The 22,827-nt window shown below is 35.7% G+C and overlaps 1 protein-coding gene across 2 annotated transcripts; it reads left to right on the forward strand.

Moving 5' to 3' along the window:
* Nucleotides 1-5,191: 5,191 nt before the first annotated feature.
* Nucleotides 5,192-21,492, forward strand: rassf7b (Ras association domain family member 7b). 2 transcript variants are annotated; one of them, XM_073837186.1, is made up of 6 exons: nucleotides 5,192-5,381; nucleotides 13,264-13,413; nucleotides 13,505-14,388; nucleotides 16,607-16,763; nucleotides 20,289-20,396; nucleotides 21,204-21,492. In XM_073837186.1, the coding sequence occupies exons 2-6, from the start codon at nucleotides 13,311-13,313 to the stop codon at nucleotides 21,233-21,235; spliced, it is 1,284 nt and encodes a 427-aa protein (XP_073693287.1). In that variant the 5' UTR covers nucleotides 5,192-5,381; nucleotides 13,264-13,310; the 3' UTR covers nucleotides 21,236-21,492. The 2 variants fall into 2 exon arrangements, with proteins under 2 accessions (XP_073693287.1, XP_073693288.1); XM_073837187.1 differs by having other exon boundaries at nucleotides 13,267-13,413.
* Nucleotides 21,493-22,827: the final 1,335 nt, after the last annotated feature.

Here is a 22,827-nt window from a genome sequence, read left to right on the forward strand (position 1 = left end):
CATAGTGTGCTGTTTAAACATAAATGTATATTTTGCTGGTAATGAAAGTTTCTTGTAGTAAAAGGATCACACATGGTTTTGAGCCCTGAAAGAAAATGCATGACATTTTATAAATATTTTACATGTTGCTTCAGGTAAGTTACATTTGCTTTCTTTGCTTGTGGTTGATCAGCTATCAAAGTATTCCATATAAATGGAAGAGTTTACCTGAATAATGGTGACTGAGTTGCCACAATTCTTTATCTCTTGAGAGGGTTGGTTTGTTAAAAGCATTGTGCTTTGAGCAATTTATCTCCTCATTTGTTTCATCCCGGCGTTTGTCACTTTCAGACTTTATTCGAACCATGTCTAACAAGTGCAAGATGTTCTATTGTAGATAACGATGGCTGTAGCCTCAGGAGTGATGTGAGCCAGTTCCCTTCTCTGTCATGTAAATTAAGAGCAAACATGGAGTCATCAAGGTGGCCATGCTGATAGTGAAAGCATAAAATAAAGGGAAGTGTATCTCTGCAGGCCTTCTCTACCATTTATGCAACAAGTTGGTATGATATGAACAGCAGCAGAAAGTTTGCTTGTGTAGCATATGAAGAAAAAAGGCTTTGTTTGTAGATGATTTCTGTAAGATATGTTGTGTTGTATATACTGATATTGGCCCAAGAGCCAATGTAGTTCTGGGAAATAACTGGTTGATGCTTAAAGGAGCACTCCACTTTTTTTTGGAAATAGGCTCATTCTCCAACTCCCCCTGAGTTAATAAGTTGAGTTTTACCGTTTTGAAATCCATTCAGCCGTTCTCCTGTTCTGACGATATCACTTTTAGCATAGCTTAGCATAGATCATTGAATCCTATTAGACCAATAGCATCGCGTTCAAAAAAAAAAACAATGAGTTTGTCCTATTTAAAACTTGACTCTTCTGCAGTTATATCGTGTACTAAGACCGGTGGAAAATGTAAAGATGCGATTTTCTAGGCCGATAAGATTAGGAACTACACTCCCATTCCGGTGTAATATGCTGCCTTCATGTGATATGGGAAAGATGATGCTTTCCACTTGTGAAGTGGAAATTACCAGTGTGTCGTGTTCAGGTGCTTTTGTTGTCGCAGTGAAGAGAAACATGGCGGACTCGGAATTTCGGAATCTCCTTTCCATTGATAGAGAGTTCTCTCCTGGTCCCAGTATATCATGCTGTCACTGGCGTACACTACAGACCGAATAAAATAACATGAGAAAATTGCCTCCTTCAGAACACTGTACCGCACAGCACCCTACTGGAGGCGAGCCACGACAAGCTAGCATCTTCTCTTAACGGTATTTTTAAAGACAACACTACGTTTAAATAGCGACGTTATTAAAATTCTTTATGCCCCAGCATTATGGGGGCTACAAACTAACCAACTAAACAGCAGAGAACTTTTAACATCATGCAATGCTTACCATTCAGTATAGTTTCGTTGCTGTCCGCCATGTTGAAAGGTCAAAGTTTATCCCATCTCGGCAGCTCGGGTATCATAAAAAATTTCGAGCTTTCCAGTGGAAATTACAACGTGAGTGGGTGTTCATATGCAATTTCGATGTCGGATTTTGGTGTTTACCATAATTACGTTAACACATGAAGGCAGCAATAGTCAAGGAAGTTTGCTGCCGTAACATGGCCGAAGCAAGCGCAGTAATATCACGCAGCGCATGAAATTAGTTCCCAGCTAGGTAACTTCCAACGACGAACGCTCCCTGTGCATGCAGTTGGTCAAGTTGTGCTGCGATGTGCTGCGTGATATTACTGCGCCTGCTTCGGCCATGTTACGGCAGCAAACTTCCTTGACTATTACACCGGAATGGGAGTGTAGTTCCTAATCTTAGGATTCAATGATCTATGCTAAGCTATGCTAAAAGTGATTTCGGCAGAACAGGAGAACGGCTGAATGGATTTCAAAACGGTAATAATCAACTTATTAACTCGGGGGGAGTTGGAGAATGAGCCTATTTCCAAAAAAAGTGGAGTGTTCCTTTAACTGAGTATGTTAACTAAATGCTATTCAGTGTTTTTGTCTGTAGCTGAGGGTATCTGGCCTTTCGTGTGTTATTGTAGTAGTTTAATGGGTCATGCGGAGCAACAAGTGTTGAAAACATTTCTGGGTTTTAACCTTTTTTAGCATCAGTTGTGTTACAGACATTGTTTGATTTGTTGACGAAAAGGCTATTACCGTTTAAAAGTTTGGGTCTGTAACTTTTGTTTCGGTAACACTTTATTTTAAAGTGTCCTTGTTACATGTTACGTGTACTTACTATTATAATAACAGTTAATTATGGATAATTACATGCAAGTAACCCTAAGGCAAACCCTAATAAATTAATATTACTCAGTCCTTAATGTATATTTACACTGTAACAAGGACAATTAATCATAAGTAAGACAGTAAAGATTATGATGTTACAAAAGGTTATTATTTCACCTAGCTTAAAATAAAAGCATTGTAATTGTATTTTCACTTTATTGTTTTGTATGTATTTTTGAGCAAATACATGCAGATTTGGTGAGAGAGACATCTTAAATGAAATGAAATAAAATAAAAGCATTGTAATTGTAAAACTCCTTCACTTTATTGTTTTTGATGTATTTTTTAGCAAATAAATGCAGACTTGGTGAGAGAGACATCTTTCAAAATAAATAAAATAAAATAAATTGAAACCTGAAATATTTGAATGGTAGTCTAAAAGTTTCAGCTAGCTTAAAATAAAAGCATTGTAATTGTAAAACTGTTTTACTTTACTGTTTTTTATTTATATTTTTTAAACAAATAAATGCAGCCTTGGTGCATTTTTAAAAATAAAATTAAACAAACAAACAAAAAAATAAATATAAAAATTAATTAATTAAATAATTACGAAAATAAATAGAAAAGAAAACAAAAGAAAATAAAGACCCGAAACATTTGAATGGTAGTCTACCTTTTTCACCTAGCTTAAAATAAAAGCATTGTAATTGTAAAACTACATAATTTTACTGTTTTTGATGTGTTTTTGAACAAATGAATGCAGTCTTGGTGAAAAAGACATCTTTCAACAAATAAATACATAAATAAATAAATAAAATAAAGACCCGAACCTTTTGAAAGGTAGTCTAAATTTAAATAAATTTCAAAACAAATATTTGCAGCCATGGTGAGAGAGACATCTTTCAAAATAATAATAATAATAATAATAATAATAATAAATAAAATAAAATAAAACCTGGGACATTTGAATGGCAGTCAAAGCATTGTAATTGTAAAACTATTTCACTTTACAGTTTTTTTATGTATTTTTTAACAAATAAATGCAGCCTTGGTAAGAGAGACATCTTTCAAAAATAAAAACATAAACCAATAAATAAATATAAAGAAAAGAAAAGAAAAGAAAACCTAGCTTAAAATAAAAGCACTGTAATTTTAAAACTATTTCACTTTACTGTTTTTGATATATTTTTGAACAAATAAATGCAGTCTTGGTGAAAAAGACATCTTTCAAAAAATAAAATAAAATAAAATAAAGACCCGAAACATTTGAAAGGTAGTCTAAATTTAAATAAATTTAAAACAATTTGCAGCGTTGGTGAGAGAGACATCTTTCACAATAATAATAATAATAATAAATAAAATAGAATAAAACCTGAAACATTTGAATGGTAGTCTAAATTGTTCACCTATAGCTTAAAATAAAAACACTGTAAAACTATTTCACTTTACAGTTTTTTATGTATTTTTAAACAAATAAATGCAGCCTTGGTAAGACAGATATCTTTCAAAAAAAAAAAAGACCAATAAATAATTAAATATAAAAATCAATCAAATCAAATAAAAAAATAAAATAAAATAAAATAAAATAAAGACTCAAAACATTTGAATGGTAGTCTAAGGTTTTCCCTAGCTTAAAATAAAAGCACTGTAATTGTAAACCTATTACACTTTACTGTTTTTGATGTATTTTTAAACAAATAATTGCAATCTTGGTGAGAAAGACATCTTTCACAAAATGAAAATTAAACAAAATAAATAAATATAAAAAATAAGTAAAACAAAACAAAATAAAATAAACCCCGAAACATTTGAAAGGAGGTCTAAATAAATAAAAGCATTGCATTGTATTTTAAAACAATTATTTGTAGCCTTGAAAGAGACAACTTTCAAAATAATAATAATAACAAACAAACAAATAAATAAAACCTGAAACATTTGAGTGGTAGTCTAAATATTTAGCCTATCTTAAAATAAAAACATTGTAATTGTAAAACTATTTCACTTCACTTTTTTATGTATTTTTTACAAATAAATGCATAATTGGTGGGATAATATAAAATAAATCCTACAGAATTAGATTGAGGTGTCCTGAGACATTTCTGATTATCATGGGGGTTTAGGGTTGGGCTCTTTGATGTGGGCCAGTAAGCAATTGCCTAGCAACCAACCAAAACACCTTATCAAGCTCATAGCAACCTCTGGCAAAACACTCAGAAGACCTTAGCAACCGCTTAGCAAGACCCTGGAAATCACAAACAACACCCTAAAATCATAGCACCAATCTTTGCATGGAAAAGCACCACCAATGTCTTTTTTCCCATAAAACATTTTTTGTTGTTTTATTCTGACATTTAAACTGTTACAGTTAGCAGATTAATGATGTGAAAAAGTGGATGAATATTCAACTTAAGATACAATCCAGAACACTCTAACAACCACTTATAACATTCACATGCTAGCATTTGCATAAAAACACTCATAACAATGTACAGCAACACCTTGTTATAACTGCCTACAACACCCTATTGTCACACCATTCACATTTTCTTACTGGCAGGTATCATCTGGAAAGTTAATAGGAGGAAGTTATTCAGTTTATAGAGGAAGTCAAAGCATTAGATCGACATAGGAACACAATGACCACAATTTTGACACATAAATACAATGACAGGCCATGGAACTTAGACAGAAATCAAAATAAACTACTATATCCTAACTAATGCCAGTTTAACAAACTACTCTCAGACCTTTGACAAAATAATGACAGACACAAGGGCAGGACAGAGAGATAGTGGGCGAGAGATAATGAGAGCTCTATTGCTGGTATTACCTGTGGAGGGGGAGGAGCATGGGAAGGCTGTGGTATGTGTCAGCATTGTGAAGAGCGGAAAGAGAGAGTCACTTTCAAGAGACGAAACGAGTAGTGCGCCATTAATCCTGCTCCCGTAGACAGAGAAAAAAACAACACCTGTCGGACACCACCATCTGTGTTACAGGTTAACTCTTTGATTTCACATTAGACATGTTCGGGGACACTACTTTTTCAAATATATTCAACATGCTAACCAGGAAGGAAGACACACAGAAGCGAGCTTTCAACCCTAAGGTAAATATAGCTTTCCGTCTGACCAGCAGGTTTGTCTAGTTAGGCTACAGACTTGACATTAAAATGTGCCAAATTTCCACTCAGGTGTTTCCATCCTGTCTGGAAAGGAAAGCAGATTAAACAAAGGAAAAGTAGTTGAAATTGTTGATTGGATGTTTGGATTATGCCTTGAATTTAATTTAGTAGCAAGAAAATAGCATGAAAATTTTTATGTCAAAGTTTAAAGAAACCTGGTACACAGAATAAGTTAAGGTTCTTCCTATGTGGAAGAAGTTTGTCAAAACAGAAAAAATAATATCTATTTGAAGTTACGAGGTTTTGCAAAACCTGCTTTTATTCAGGGAAAGAAAAATGCCTGAAGGGAATTAGTCATAATGGTGCATCATAATTCTACTGTGTATTATCCACGGCTAATGTAGATCATGTATCTTGCTTAACGGCTGGACTGCGTGGATTGCCTGATGTAAGCAGTGAAAACTGCAGCGGTCAGGTGCTTTGACTCATTCCGTCACTTTTGTAAATGTAGGCCTAAATATGCCTGACAAAATGATTACTCTTTTTAAACTCTGTTGAGTTTTTGTTTGTGATTTATGCTTAGTACTTTGGGAATTGGGCTGGATTTCCTGGTATTTTTGATGAAGTTTTTCTGAGCATTCTGATCAACTGTTCCTTGAAAATGTAACTAAGTGTGAAAGTCTGGATCACTACAAAACAAGGCTTTCAGAGCTTATATTTGAAGTTCAAGTTCTGAAACCAAGTGTGGAATCAAAAATCCAGATTCAAAATAATGATTGTTCTTTTTGATACTTTGTTGACAAGGTCTACTGTCATGTATCTTTGAAATAAGTTCATGTGACCAACATAAGGCATTTTTCCCCATTCAAAACTATACGGGTCACATGTCTTGGGTATTCTATAGTCTTTGATATTACTAATCAATAAATGTCTTGGTATTTTTGATGACCATTCTGATCTACTGTTCCTTGGAAATGTACCAAATTGTGAATCTAGATCATTACAAAACAAGGCTTTCAGAATTTATGTTTGAAGTTTAAATTCAGAAACGTGTGGAATCAAAAATCCAGATTAAAAACAATCATTTTTTTCTATACTTTGTTGACATCATGCATCTTTGAAATACGTTCATGTGCCCAACATAAACAGGGTCACAACTACACTAAAAGTAAAGGTTCCAAAAGGGTGTTTTTGCAGTAATGCCATAGAACCATTGAACCTTTAAGTGAACGGTTCCTAAAAGAACCATTTTGAAGAACATTTAAAAAATCTAAAGAACCTTTTTCGTCTATAAAGAACCTTTTCTGCATTTGGAAGGTTCCATGGATGTTCGTGGTTCTTCATAGAGCCACTGATGCCAATAAATAACCTTTATTTTTAAGAGTGGAGTTCACCTTGATGTTTTGGAGATTCTTTTTAACACAGCGATCAATTGCTAATTGTAGAGTAGATTCTTCTCCACAATCTTTCACTTAAATCATTTAAGGAAATGTCTGACTAGGTAAAGTTCCATTTAAATTCTTCTGCGTTTCATTCACCTGACGACATGATGTCACTTTATTTGGATATGCAAAACCAACTACAGTCACATGCTGTTCACAAAATACTGTATGTGAGTGGCGGCAAATGCTTGATTGATTTCTTTAATCGATGCAGTTTAAATTATGGATCTTAAAACAAGTTTGAAAAGCATTAGTGATGAAATCAATGTTCGTAAAAAAAGAAAAGAAAAAAGAAAAAGAAAAAAAGAACAGTCTGTCTGATTTATGTTTTTGCTGCCCAAGGCTAGAAATCATGTCGTAAATTTTAGTGAAGAGGTTGTCTCGATTTTAGGATGGGCTGAGAGAGAGGACCACTCCCAACATGCATTGAGTTTGTGGTTATTCTTTATGGAAATTCCAGTAAATCAGAAATTTCCAACAGGGATATGGAAAATCCAATGGGTACACTCTTAAAAATAAAGGCTCCAAAAGGGTGAACCATTTTTGGTTCCCCAAAGAACCTTTCAGTGAACAGTTCTTAAAAGAACCATTTTAAAGAACATTTTAAAAATCCAAAGAACCTTTTTCCACTATAAAGAACCTTTTCTGCATTTGAAAGGTTCCACGGATGTTCAACCCTTGAAAACCTTGATGCTATTTTTAGAGTGTATTTATATTTATTTTTAATTGTATATATTTTTTTCTGTGTTAAACCTATTAAACATACACAATATCTAGCATACCATTGTAGTTTTCACAAAACCATAAGGGTCAGTTTTTCAAAAATGAAATTTATACAGCATCTGAAAGCTGAATAAATAAGCTTGAAAATCTGGAATCTGTGGGTGTAAAAAAATATAAATATTGAGAAAATCACCTTTACATTTGTCCAAATTTGTCTTAGCAATGCATATTACTAATCAAAAAATATGTTTTGATATATTTATGTTAGGAAATGTACAAAATCTATTCATTGAACATGATCTTTACTTAATAAATATCCTAATGAGTTTTGGCATAAAATAAAATTGATAATTTTGTCCCATGCAATGTATTTTTGGCTATTGCTACAAATATGTACTTGCTACTTAAGGCTGGTTTTGTGGTTCAGGTTCAAAGTTGGAATTTGATTTTCCACTTTCATGTTAAATGTAGTTGATTTCAGTGATTTTGTTTTGTGTATTTGTCATTTTATTAGTTTTAGTATTAGTTTTTATTGTTTGTAAGTTGAATTAAGTTTTATTAATCAAGTTGAACTAAACGAAAGTTAGACATTAACATTTATTTAAAGTTTTTGTATATTTTTAGTTTAGTTAATAACTCTGTAACACAGACTTTTACTTAAACTTCCTACTATTATTTTTATTTTTTTAAGGAGAGTTCTTTGTACTCTTCCCTGTTTCTTTTACATAAAAATCGACTGGAATTCTTTAGCAGGAAAAGCAAGGTTGATGCACCTGTAGTGCTGCATACTTCAGGTATCTGACTTTGTTTGGAGATACTATTTACCTGTAGTCGTCAATGAACTCACTCGAGAGTGAGAGAGTACACTCCTCCTTTTGCACACAATGGGGAAGGTTTAGATATGCAGTACTACGTAAGCAGGCCAGTTTCACCCCTTTAACACAGGAAACCTAATGCCTGTGAGACATGTCCCTGTGCCTGGTTCTGGCTGGTTCACATAACAAATGGAATTCAGATGGTTTAAACATTTTCTTGGTTCTCATGGCTCACTGAGTGAGAATGCCATCAACATACGGTCTTTTATTTAGTGTAGCTGAACTCTCAGATGACATTCCAGGTCAATAAAGAGACTTCCCTATTGGTCCTTCAGCTGTCAAACATGTAGACGTCTAATGACCACAATGGATCATCTGTCATCATCAGACGGAAGAAAGAGCATGAAACCCGTATTTCAAGTTTGCCATATGTTACTAGTAGCATGTGCCCTCCTGGGTACTCTTCTATGACCATGTTAACAGGGAAACGTGAGAAATGGGAAGTTTTTTCCCAAGCATATTTGCGTTTCACACCTTCTAAAACATCATATTCAAACAACTGACAATTCAAACTTACCTGTAGAGGAAATATTGTGAAATTGATGCTTAGAATATACTTCACATTATGTGTTACTTTAGTTAGTTGAGTCAGTTAGACGCACTGAATCTTTGATGTTCCTGCTCATGGTACTGGTTTAGGGTTAATGGTTTTAAATTTCAGGAATGGAATGTTTCAAACTAGGCTGATTTCATGGGTCTCCACACTTCATGGTGGATTTGTGTTTAAAAGACAATGGGAAAACAGAGAATGTCATATAATGGATGTGAATGGTGTATGATTACAGTCACATCATCAGATCTGATCCAGACAGCTAGAAAGTTCACAAGTTTAGCTGAGTAACCCTTTTTCAACAGGTTTTCAAGTGTATAAATGTGCTAAGATATTATATTGTTAATATTTTGTTATTTACTTGTTTTGTATTTTTTCTTCTACACTACCAGTCAAAAGTTTGGACACACTTCCCCATTCTTTTTAATGGGGAAGTGTGTCCTAACTTTTGACTGGTAGTGTATATGGTGCAGTAGATATTCTAAGCTATTTAAACGGCATAAAGAACTCACTAGTGACATGTTTACTGAATATGTGTCACTTTACCTCTATCTGAGTAAAATAAGATGTGTGGATAACATTGCTTAGAGAGACTTCCACGTTTTGCTTTACAACATAAAGCAACCTTTACAAGATCATATCACAAATGTTTATGTTGAAGCTACAACAAGGACTACAGTTACCAGAAGGATGCAAGTTTACATGCTTGATGAATCAGACAACTATTGTCTGTGTATGGCAAAAATAAAAACGGAACTAAATAGGCTACTGTTGCAATAATGCATTGTGTTTACTATACCACACAGCCTTTTAAGTGTATTGTATAGTGGTTCAACGCATCACAAAACTCACGGTTCGTATCATATTACCGTTTTTGAGAAACGGATCAGATCGTTTTTCAGGTCAGCAAGAAATAAACGTGCTTCAGTATAACTTTGCTTTCTATTTATTGCTTAAAGCTAAGGACTTCTAGCCTAACTAAGAAAGATCAAACGATTAAAGACATGATTTATGATTGAACGGCCAATAAAATATAAGATCAAAAGCATAAATATATAAATATAAAGATAAATATAACAGAACAAGCTTACAAATAAAATAAGGTCCGTAGAATTCAAGTACAAAAATGTAATTAAGTTCTTCAGAAAAATTTCTTTGGTTTTTCAGCATTTTTGTGTATTTGAATGGTTCCCAACAATGACTGTATGATTTTGAGATCCATCTTTTCACACCGAGGGCAACTGAGGGGCTCATATGCAGAAAGTGCAAACGCTCACTGATTCTCCAGAAGGAAACACAATGCATTAAGTGCCAGGGAGTGAAAACTTTTGGAATTTGAAGATCAGGGTAAATTTAATTCATTTTGTCCTCTGGGAAACATGTAAGTATCTTCTGGAGCTTTTGAAGGGTAGTAAATTAAGTAAATTACAAAAAAAAGATATTTAGTCAAAATAAGAAAATAAGAAAAATGTATCTTCATTTTGTTCAAAAGTTTACACACCGGCTCTTGATGCATCGTGTTTCCTTCTGAAGCATCAGTGAACGTTTGAACCTTCTGTAATAGTTGCATATGAGTCCCTCAGTTGTCCTCAGTGTGAAAAGATGGCTCTCAAAATCATACAGTCATTGTTGAAAAGAGTTCAAATACACAAAAATGCTGAAAAAACTACGATTTTGTGGGACCTGATAGATTTTTCTCAAGAACAGCAGGCAATTTAACTGTTCAGGACAAACAAGGGACTCATGAACAACTGTCACTAAACAAACAAACAAACAAAACACACAGCTGTGGATCATTCAGGTAATAATACAGTATTAAGAATCAAGTGTATGTAAACTTTTGAACGGGGTCATTTTTAAAAATTCAACTGTTATTTTCTCTTGTTGACTACATGTAAGTTCAATTTCTTTCTCAGCTGTTTTCATTCACTTAAGACATAACCGACTGTGTTTACCGGAATGATTGGCGAGATGGATATTATGTCATAATTGTGTTTGTGTGTGTGTCTGTTCAAAGCAAAGAGAGATGGGAAAGAGCATTTAGTTTGTGTTCACGAGTACCGAATCGAGTTTCTTTCGCCTCTTCTTGCGCTGGAATGGTTTAAAATCAAATGCTAAACTTTCACTCTATTATGATTATTTTTTGCAATTAATCTGTGGATCACATGTGTTCCAAACTGTGGGACGGTCATGGATTAACTACGAATCCGCTCAACCCCTAGAATTGTAAGGTTAGGCTAATGATTATGACTGTATTTGAACACCAGTTGAACTTACCTTAACACCCCATGCAATGTTTTTCACTACTTTTAATGACACATATAATAGCTTTGGGCCAGTCATGTAATTATGATAAAGATAACACAGTTAATTTGCACTGTTTACAGTGAGCTGGTTCACGTAAACATATTTTTGTGTTCCACTCCCTGTGCTGCTTTTTAATTGAATGTATGTAAACATGTACCAGATGGACCATTGTGGTGTGTCTTGCTTTTGTTCATGACCACAATTTAAGAACACATTTCGAGACCTTGACATTATAGTTTACTAATATTTTAGAGCTGATGTGTTAAAGCTACCTTAAATAAAATTCATTAAGGTTAAAAAGGTCATTGTGTTGAAACAAGTCAATGATTATATTTAACAGAGGTGTGGCTTAATCAAGCCAGACAACTTTGTTAAAGTATAGCATTATGAAATACAAACCATTAACCTGAGGCATATTCTGCGGAGACACCGAAAGACAGACAAAATATTGTCTTAACTTTAACTCCTTATCTCTTATGGTTATTGCCATTTTGTCAAATTAAACAATCTAGTTTGACAGGGAGAAGTGTTGCGACTGTGCGTATAGTACACACATTCTTTCAGCATGTGAGCACAGTTTCAAGGTTTACAGGAATGTGAAGGTTGGTTAATGATTGCCTCAGGAGTCAAGCAATATGGGCAGGTTGAGGACACGAGACACTCTGTAACTCACCTCACAGAGCATATCTAAAAACGGACAGCCGGTTTAAATGTCTTAACCTGTTAATTTGAAAGAAGCAGCTTGAATATCAGCGTAAATCAAAATCAATGATAACTTGCAAAATAGGGCTGATTGCTTTTGTCAGAACATGCAAAAGGGCAGATATCCCAAAACTTTGATGGCTTTTTTTGATCAATGACTGTGTTGTTTGAAGGAGTTTATTGGCTTGCATTGCTGATGCTTTCTGAAAAATATGCCTGGTTCTTTTATGAAACTGAGAAGTGAATAAAATCCTCATGTTCCTCATTTTAGCATGCATGCATACTTCTAGAGAAATGTGGTGTCAGGTTAAAAAGTGATCATACTCTTTTGAACCATGTTCTTACAGTTACATGACATGTGAATGTCCATCAAAATACATTTCTTTGAGATACTCCTAACTTTTAACTCTAAACCTAACTCTTGTCTAACAGTAACAATGTTTTTAACACATTACGGCATTCATTGGTTTAATCCATGGCACACTTTGCCATTTTCTGACTTGTAAAGCAGCATTCCTCATAATCGAATGGCAAAACATTTGGAGTGTATTATTGCGAGACTATGTCTCGTGTTATAGTTTCGGTTAGTTTAGTTAATTTAATCTATTACATTTAAAGGGATGAAAATTCTGACCCTGCATAGACAGAATGCAACTACCATTTTCAAGGCCCAGAAAGGCTGGTCCAACCATAATTTTATGAAGCTAGGATTTTTGGGTGAACAATCGCTTTAGGTAAACTTTAGGTAAACAGTTTTCACATCTGAAGGACCTGGGCTACTTAACCACTTCATTTAAAAAAAGTACCAAAAACGAAAATTCGGTCATTTTTTACTCATCCTCATATCTTTCCAAACCTATTAGACGTTTGTTCATCATAAAAACACAAAACAAGATATTTCTGGTAAAACTTAATAGATTTCTGGCCCATCCAAGTTCATGCAACCAAAATTTTGATTCTGCAAATTGCTTTAAATAAACCGATGATGTTTGTTCTCACACATCAAGCAAGGAAGTTTGTACTTCTGTTTACCATATTTCATGTGCTTTATGTTTGCGCATTGACCAATGTTTATATGTGAATAAAAGCTTACATTAAATGTTCATCATATTAAGCAATTGAGTCTACACTTTCCCTCAATCACAGCGGAGCAAGATAATTGGTGCATTTCAACAAGCACTGCTTGACAGTTCACATCTGTATTTTTGTGGTTTTTAAGTGCAGTTGTTCTCTATATTGTAAGTAATTGTTCTTCACTATCTGTTCAGCAGAGCACTGTCATGTAGAGAAGTTCCTTACTGACTTTCTCACAGTCATGGAGCTGAAGGTGTGGGTGGATGGCGTTCCACGTGTCGTCTGTGGCCTATCAGAAAAGACATCTTGTCAGGATGTAGTCATTGCTCTTGCCCAGGCTAAAGGTAAGTTATTGGCTCTGTCTCTTTCTCCGTGTGGTTCTTTGAACTGCTAGTGCATTTGTAGTTTAATGTTCGCTCTTAATGTGCTCTCCAGGGCAAACTGGCCGTTATGTTCTCATCCAGAAACTGCGGGATAAGGAACGGCAGCTTGTGGCCAATGAACGCCCGTTGGAGTCCCTGGCTAAACTGGGCCAATTAGGCAATGAAGTGCAATTCATCCTACGTCGCACCGGCCCCACAAGCAGTGAAGGCTCAGACCAAGATCGAGCCCCACAATTACCCAGACCTCCAGATTCAGAGCCCCACAAACACAAAGAGCCAAAAAAAGCTCTTACTTTCAATCTGGGGCCCTCCACCTCACCCCGAACTCATGTTAAACAGGTTGAAAAACCGTCCAGAGACTCTCAAGCACGTGGGGTGTCCCCATCTCCGCCCTCATCTCTTGCCCAAGCTGGTCCATCCAAAGACACATTTTATCAGCAGATTCTACGACAACAAGGGCAGCTACAGTCTTTGCAGGGACAGGTGGATGCTCTAGAGAGGGAGGTGAGCGTTTGGGAGCGGGCTCCTCCTCCAAACCTTTCCCCTGACCTCCTTAAGGAAATGGACCACCTACAGCAGCTTTTAAGGCGGAATGAGGCAGAGTTGGCCCATGCGCTGCACTGGGAAGATGAATTTCAGTCCGAAGTTCAAAGAGAAAAGGACATTTTACGGCAAAAAAATGAACTCCATTTAGCTCTGGATAAACACACTCGAAGGTTGCATGACACAGACAACCAAACAGAGCAGCTGGAACGAGATATTAAGCTGCTTATTGAAAGCAAGAGAAATGGTGTGCTTCAAGCCAGACCCAGTGTTGAAGAATCTGTAGTTATTGCGAAAGAACAACTGAACAACCACCAGCGTCACCAGGTTGAATTGCAGGCATCGGTTGCAGAGATAGAAAAGGAGTTAAGGCTGGCAGAAGAACAACTGCAGGTCTGTATTTCTGTTTTTTTGATATCTACACTATCTTCTCATATTCTGAGACAATACTGCAGTCAACATGGGTTGGCAAGTACCTAAGTCTCCAAATAATGCCAAATAAGTTGCATCTAAATATGCCTACTTCCCTACTATAGAGGAATGCAACAGATGCCTTAGGTCGCATAACAAAGCCAATACTATATATCCCCTTTATTTTTAAAACGAGGATGTAAAGGTATTTTCTGAGAATGTGCAAGACTTCATTCATTGGCTGCTATAAATAACTAAAAGAATAACAAAGTGTAGTAAACGGTAAGACTACCTATTTGCACTACAAGCCATTGTGTTAATGATTTTGATAAATAATTAAAATAATATGATAACAAATAATAGTTTGCAATATTAAGAAGCATACACTGATGAAGTAAATATTACAGAAAAAACATGGAATTTCAACAGTAAAAAGTTAGTTCGGACAATAATAAAAAATGGTAATATTTTGCAATAAGGTTCAGTAGTTAGAATAAACTAAGAATAGACAGTACTCAGCAGTTAATAATCTCAGTTAATGTTCATTTCAGCATTTACTAATGCATTATTAAAATCATTAGTTAATGCACTGTAAACTAACATGAACAAACAATGAACAATTCATTTTTTATTAACTAACATTAACAAAGATAGTATAATAAATGTATTGTTCATTGTCCATTCATGTTATTTAATACATTAAATAATGTTAACAAATGACAACTTATTGTAAAATGTTACCCAAAAAAATAAATGGTTTATTAGTACTCATTTCAAGTTTGTAGAAATCAAATCAGAAATAATAAATGCTAGAGAAATGCTATAAAATGCTATAATAAATGCTATAAAATTAAGTAAAACCTACTAAACTTTTAGCTGTTTTCCATTTGTATTTACACTGTTTTATAATTGCTTTTGTTGTTATTTTCAGTAACTTTGTTACATCTCTAACATTTTCTCAAAATGAATTACACATTCATAGTTTCTGCGTTTTTGTACAAATGAAAAAACTGAGCCTCTCGCATTTAAGTTTAAGTTTTACATTTAAAAAAAGGTGGACAGAAAAAAGTCATTTCTAAATTAGTTTGTTATTACATGGCTTTATCGGTTAAGATCATGTTACCTGAAGATATTTAGTTCATTTCTTACCGTAAATATATCAAAACTTAGTTTTTGATTAGAAATATGCATTGCTACTGAAAGGCGATTGACATGTTTTCTCAATATTTGGATTTTTGGCACCCTTAGATTCCAGATTTTCAAATAGCTGTATCTCAGTCATAACAAATCATACATAATTAGAAATTCTTATTATTATGCTTGTTATTTGACTTTCAGATGATGTATAAATCTCAATTTAAATAAATTGACCCTTATGACTGGTTTTGTGGTCCAGGGTCACATATTGTCTCATACAGTCGAAATTAGCGCCATTGTGCATCTCAGTTATCGACTGTGATGACATTAGGACGTTAGTGTTACCATTACTGTAATACAGTTGCTATGTTTGTCTTATTGCTACATTGTAATTGACATTTTAATTAGTACAAGCTTTGATTATATACATGTGTTTTCAGCTCAGCATTTCACGATCACATATTTCAGAGTCCTGAACACTCTGTCAGGGTTTAGTTTGCTGTAATGACTTGCTGACTGTACAGTATAAATTAAATAAAACATCTTTGTACTAGTTGTTGACTCACACCGACAAACAAAAGCATGTTGTGTGCTCGCTATGACTAACTGATCCTCAGGGCAGGATGCACACTACCTCACTATTGCTTCGTTGCTGTCTCACTCCCATCTGCAAGGGCAGTGCTGCATTCATTAGTCCTACAGGTTGTTATCATTACCAACAGTACTAGTCACACCTTTGATGGTCAAAATAAAAATAAGTACAATTATGAAAGACAAAACAAGACTCATCTACTGGTGGAAGGTAGCAACATGTTTGTGACGATTAAGCAGGAACCACAGTGGTGGTGTTCTCTAACAATTCTCTCTTCAGTAGGAACGTATGAAAAATTACATTTAAGACACATCCCTTGGACATTAGACCTCATTGTAGAGGTTAAGTCTGTGTGGGCGCTTTATTACAAGAAATGAGAACTGTGCGATAAAGGAACATTGCCTGTTGAAAGTCACTGCTTCAGCTTTTTCCTCCAACCCAACACTAAATCTCTCTTATGTTCCCCTGTAGTTTAAAAGCAAGGAACTGGATGATCTGAATAAGGAGCTACGCCAGTGTAACCTGCAACAATTTATCCAGCAAACAGGAGTCACTCCAGCACTATCCAATCAGCAAACTGAAGAGATTGATTTTTCTCTCCTCAAGCCTGATGGACAAAGTGATGAAGGTGTGTACAATTACAAACAATATTTACAAGCCTCTAGTTATAGGAATAGTTCAGCCAAAAATGAAAATTACCCCATGATTTACTCACCCTGAAGCCATCCTAGGTGTATATGACTTTCTTCTTTCAGACTAGGTGTGGGAATCTTCTTGTACCTCACAATTCGATTCATATCAGTTCTTGGGGTCAGGATTCGATTAAAAATCAATTCATGATTATTTTAAATTTTTAATCACGATTTATGATTTTTTAAATCAAATTTATTGTGCACACTGGACATCAAATGCACAAGTATTTTGATACAAAAACACCTGTATAAAGTATGCGTGGTCCTAACACAAGAAATCAGTGTTTCCTAAATACTAGTCTCAGCCTCAGACGTCACGCCCACGGAACGTTGGCTAAACGTCTGATGCATATGGTACACTTAACTGGAAACACTTCAGGAATGTCGAAGTAGGCATCTGATTAGTTGAATTTGACCGGATTTCCAGGAGACGCGAGTGTCGTGTTTATTTTCGGTCCGCCGGGAAACAAAGCGCAGACTGATTTACTCGGCGTTTTGCTAAAAGGTGCTTATGCAGACGCCATTGTTGTTATACACACTTGCGAAGTTCGCGAACAAATTACTGACTTACTGCTAGTTCTCCCTCTTCTTATTTAACTTTCAATGCTGGTTATTTCAATGACTGACTTGTTGCACGCCAGTCTGTTGTTGTGGAGGCATTTCCACGCACCGAAACGTGACGCTGAACGAAACGAACTGTGATTGGTTGTTTGACATGTCCATCAAACGGTCTTATGGGCGGGCCTTGGCCAATGAAAGCTGCCATGAATTCCAGACCTTCAGCCGTCAGTCTGAAGGTCTGGCTACGCGAGACTACCTAAATACTTTTAACAGCCTAAGGATACGTCTACTGTACATTAATCCGGATACATTTGAAAATGCCATTTTCATTTTAAAATGCTCTCCATCCACACTAGCGTTTTCAAGCATTTTACAAAAGCTCCTCACCCCGTTGAAAAAAAACAACATATGCTGGTTAGGTAGGTTTTGAGGCTGGGTTGCTGGTTTTAGATGGTTAATGCTGGTCCTTAGCTGGTTTATGCTGGTCATGTTGCTGGTCCAGCGTATACCAGCAAAGGACCATCTTAAACCAGCATACCAGCATCAAAACATACCTAATCAGCTGGTTTTTTCAACAGGGCATCCACACTGAAACATCAGAAAACGTTGAATTCGCTTTACTGCGGATGCCTACAGCCTCAAAAAAGCTTACTGAGTGAATATAGATGGAACAGACCTGATACGTTTTCATGCAATTCTTCTGGCAGGATCATTTTATTTATGAAAATATCTAACCATTCACTGACACATCCAGGTCACACTCACTCCCGAATGTATGTCTGATCTAAAACGCATCTGTCCTCATGTTTTGCCACAAACAGCAATCACGAGTATATTTTTTGGTCATCTTTGCAGAACTGTAATATGAGTAACAAATCTGTAGCAGCAGTGTGAACGTAAATAGCACATTACAGGCACAATATGGGCATAAATATAGATCTATTAGTACAATATGTATCACGACTAAGCACGTGCCATCATTTTCAAAAGCCTTTGTTTTCACAATCCACACTACAATGCGAAAATGGCATTTCCAAACGTATCCACTTTGGAGAGTGTTTTCAGTAAGGCTTAGTTTTCCTTGACAAAAACGCTGTCTCAGTGTGGACGGAAGGCCAAAATGGAGAGAAAAAGATGCGTTAAATGAAAACGTATTAGTTTGGACAAGGCCTAATAATTATTAGATAGGGCCTAAGTTCTGCCTTTTTTTCCGACAACAATAATAATAATTATTATTATTATTATATTAACTAGAAAATTGATGTTTTAAATTTGTGAATCAATGCTGAATACTGAATATAGAAGACTGAATTCTATTCAGTATTTCAGAGGAATACAACTGGAGTGGCTCTTCCAAGTTTTATAATGGCAGTGAATGGCTGCTGAGATTCAATAGTCCAATAGAAGTCCAATAAAGTGCATCCATCCATCATCAAAAGTGCAATGCTCTACATGGTTCCAGAGGGTTAAAAAAGGGAAATTGATGTGTTTGTGTAAGAAAAGTATCCATATTTAAAACTTTAAAAACTGTAATCCCTAGCTTCCACTAACTGTTGTACACGCTTTTACCATTCTGTTTGATTCTGATATTTTTGGAGTTGAATCCGATTCCTGCCCCTGATATCAATGGGATTCGATTCCAAGAATCGAAAGTTGTTTTCAATTCTTGTTTTTTAAGTTGGACGAACCTAATTTCACCATGACTGCAGGATATATACATTGTAGAAAGTAGCCTTCTTATAATATGAAGCGTTATTTAAAAAAAAAATTACGATACATTTCTCTAGCTCTGATTGATTTTAAATTGTAATTCTGTCTGCATTGCCCATGAAATTAGTCATAGCCCACAACTTTGCCCAATGTTAAAATGCCCAACTTTACAGCAGAAAAAAGTATGTTTACAGCCTGGTTCAATAAATGGTTTTGGTCTATATAGCTAGTTTTTCCCTTCATGTCAACTGTGAGGGGGGTGAATTTTTTTTATAACTCATCGGTTTAAGTTATATTAAGCCTTAAAGTTCAGCATAATTAAGGGCGTGGTCACTTGAGTGACAGGGGGATTGCCGCTGCTGTCACCACTGTCGCTCTAGGCGGGCGTGGTTTCAGCAACCAGCTCCACCCACATCCCGCCTTTTTGCCCATTTTTGATTATCCGGGAGTGACGCGCGATGACGCGATTCCAAGATGGCGACGGCCGAATCCCGCCCACTATGAGCTTCAAATTAGCGCTTCAGAATCCTACGGGTGACGTCACAGATACTACGTCCATATTTTTTACAGTCTATGGATTTAACACACGCAAATGCATCCTCTCCTCCCGAAAGACATTAAAGTAAGTCTCTGGTGAGCTGGGAGAAGAAGAGAGTGAACTTTATACATACCTACATAATCTGTATATGATATCAATAAAATATGTTGTCAGAAAATATTTGTAGGATCATTATTGCCGCTTCCATAGACATCAGTGTGTGTTTTAGAAACTATAAATGTATGGTTTTGCTAGTACTTATGTGTATTTAAATGTCTGAAACCTAAAATAAGCATTATATGGTTGAAAACACTGAATAGTTGTGATATTATGACAAGCACTCAGCGCGTCCGATCTGGCTCAGAGCCAGCCAAAGCGCCAAAACAGATTTGAATTCAGCAGCTGATCACGTGATGCGGCGAACGTTCGAATCACACCGGTGTGATCGTACGCATCAGGGACCAGCCAAGACAAATCACACTGGTGTGATCGTACGTGCTAAAGGGTTAACAAACTTGGGATAACATGTTTTCATGACTGTCCTCCAAATGAAAGAGATATTATCTAGTGGTTTTGGAGGAACATTGCCTGTACCTAACCAAATAACTGATGCTGGCAAAGCTTAACAGTAGGCTCTTTGTGTTTATAACAGATTCAAATTCCTCCATCTTGGAGTTTAACCCTCGTACCACTGCCAAGCAAATCTTGGGGAACCCACGGAGCCTCCAGAACCCACTTGTCTCCAGCCTTCATCCAGAGGGTGTGTATGTGTGACACAAAGCTTGCACACCGCTGCCCTCTGCTGGCCTAAATCTTCTGCTTGTCCACCTCTACCTCTTCCTGCTTCCCAGAATGCACAATGTCTTACTGCACACCTCCTGTCCTCTCTGATGGCTCTTTGTCTTGTCAAATGCACTGTAAAGGGCATTTATCTGATCAGACATTTCGGCTGTTCTGCCAACAAGACAGATTGCTGACATTTGTATTTATTAGTTTGTTATTTTTTTGAGCCAGAAAACAAAACACTGTACTTACTTTGTTTTCTGTGGTTATAATAAGATACAAGCAAGATTCTGTCTTGCTGCATGCTAGTGACTGTCCAGCTGCCACAAAAAATGATCACCTTCCCATTTTGCCGAAACCTGCACTGCCTTGGGGTTCTTTCACACAGGCACACGTGAATCATACGCTACCACCGTGCTTTGCCACAAGTGTTTTAAGTAGAAAGAAATCAAGTAGTACAATTAATTGTAACGTCTTTCTATGGAATTGCCTCCAGTGGATGCTGTTCAGATTGATCCACGTGGGTGTTTAGAAATGTTGGAACAGACTCAAGGTCAGGCTGTCTCACTATAAATGGGGCATTTGATGTTTGATTTTAAGCTTTTATGCTGCTGTTTTTGAAGCTAGAGCTTTTTTCTTTTTCTATGTTTACATTTCTTCCATTCGCCAGTCTTCCCTATATCTGTTATTTGAAACCTTACCCCCATCAGTGTGTTGAACAACATATTTTCAATCATCCTCCATGAACCCCAGAACCTCACTCCATTTTGTATGTGTCTTGCAGTCCTGTCATCAAGAGAGACATCATGGCGATAAAGTCTGGAGTACGACCTTGAGGAATTATTCACTGTTCACTTTATATTATGTCCACTTTATTTTGTCTGAATGTATTAATTATATTTCCTTTTGTATGATATTCTGTGAAATGCATTTGTGAACACAAGAATAAGTCTATGTAAATACAGTGCTGTCTTTGTAATTATGAAACATTAAGATTTTTAAATGTATTTTAACACTTTGCATATATTTCATTAACTATAGCATACCAAAATAAAAAGAAGTGATTACAAGTTTTTAGGCTTATTGCTTTCGAAACACAAAAATATTTTTGATAACATTTGGTGCCACAAAACATTTTTTATACACCTAAACAGGTTTTACTTATTGATTTTATTATTAAAATCATTTAGCTAATTATGTGTTACACAACAAGTATGTCTGTAAATCCTCTGTTTTGAAGATGAATTCATCATGAGAGTGGTGATATGTTGTGTCATGGAAAAGCTCAAGTAAAACTGGTTTTAAACCAGTGAACTCCCACCAGGGTTTTTCCTGTCAATAATTATTATCAGTGGCAGGTGGTTGTGGTATAGGTGAATCAAATCACTAAATAAAATCTTCCTTAGCTACTGATATAAGGATTCTACTGAGATTTAGTGACAGTCAAATCCCTGTACCACTAAACCCATGAAATACCAACAATAATTTCTATTTACAGTTTATTTTAATTAAACCCTTTAATGAACTGGTCATCTGTCTGGGTGTTTCCCTTGTCTGTGGCCCAAGATCCTGGATTAGGCTCCAGCAGTCACCCAACCCTACAGAGGACAAGAGGTTTGGAGAATTAATCAGCTTCATCAGTTTATTCAAATTGTATAATTTCTCTGTGTCTTTCAATAATCTATACTTCACCTACAGTTGGTTTTAAAGCAGGGTTTGATATCTCAGCCCCTTTAAGGGCCACTTTCCTGCAGAGTTTAGCTCAAACCTTTGTCAAACTTACTAACCTTGATTATCCTGTTCAGGTGGGTTTTGTTTTGAAGCTAATTTTGGAGGACATTGGAACACAGAGCCTTTCGTTTGAGAGTCACCCATGTTTAGTTAAACTGGAAACTGCTCTAAATTAGGAGTTGAGTTGATTTCGCTTGATGGGATCGATTCCAACCTTTGTGATCAACTCTCGATTCCAAATGCCTTGAAATCAATTCTTTTTGGTTTAGAAGGCCTTTAATAACCCCCTGAAGCCATGTGGAGCACTTTTTATGATGCACTTTATTGGACTTCAAAATCTCAGTATCATCCACTGCCATTATAAAGCTTGAAAGAGCCAGCACATTTTTTTTTGTAGAATCTCCTAAACACCTAGGATGGCTTGAGTAAATCATGGGGTAATTTTCATTTTTGGGTTAATTATCCCTTTAACAAACTTGGGATAACATGTTTTCATGACTGTCTTCCAAATGGAAGAGATAGTATCTAGTGGTTTTGGAGGAACATTGGAATGTTACTTTGCAAATGTAATAGGTTACAGATTACAAGTTACTTGATTTAAAATGTAATAAGTAGTGTAACTTTTCAATTACTTTATAAAAGTAATGTAACTTATTACTTTTAATTACTTTTGGATT

Source organism: Garra rufa, chromosome 3 (assembly GCF_049309525.1).
Source record: "Garra rufa chromosome 3, GarRuf1.0, whole genome shotgun sequence".
Classification (NCBI taxonomy): Eukaryota; Metazoa; Chordata; class Actinopteri; order Cypriniformes; family Cyprinidae; genus Garra; species Garra rufa.

Excerpts from the sequence above, each read along its gene's own strand:
- rassf7b (XM_073837186.1), top strand. The coding sequence starts at position 13,311 with ATGGAGCTGAAGGTGTGGGTGGATGGCGTTCCACGTGTCGTCTGTGGC. Across the intron at positions 14,389-16,606 it reads TGGCAGAAGAACAACTGCAG|TTTAAAAGCAAGGAACTGGA; the intron begins GTCTGTATTTCT and ends GTTCCCCTGTAG. Across the intron at positions 20,397-21,203 it reads CTCCAGCCTTCATCCAGAGG|TCCTGTCATCAAGAGAGACA; the intron begins GTGTGTATGTGT and ends TGTGTCTTGCAG.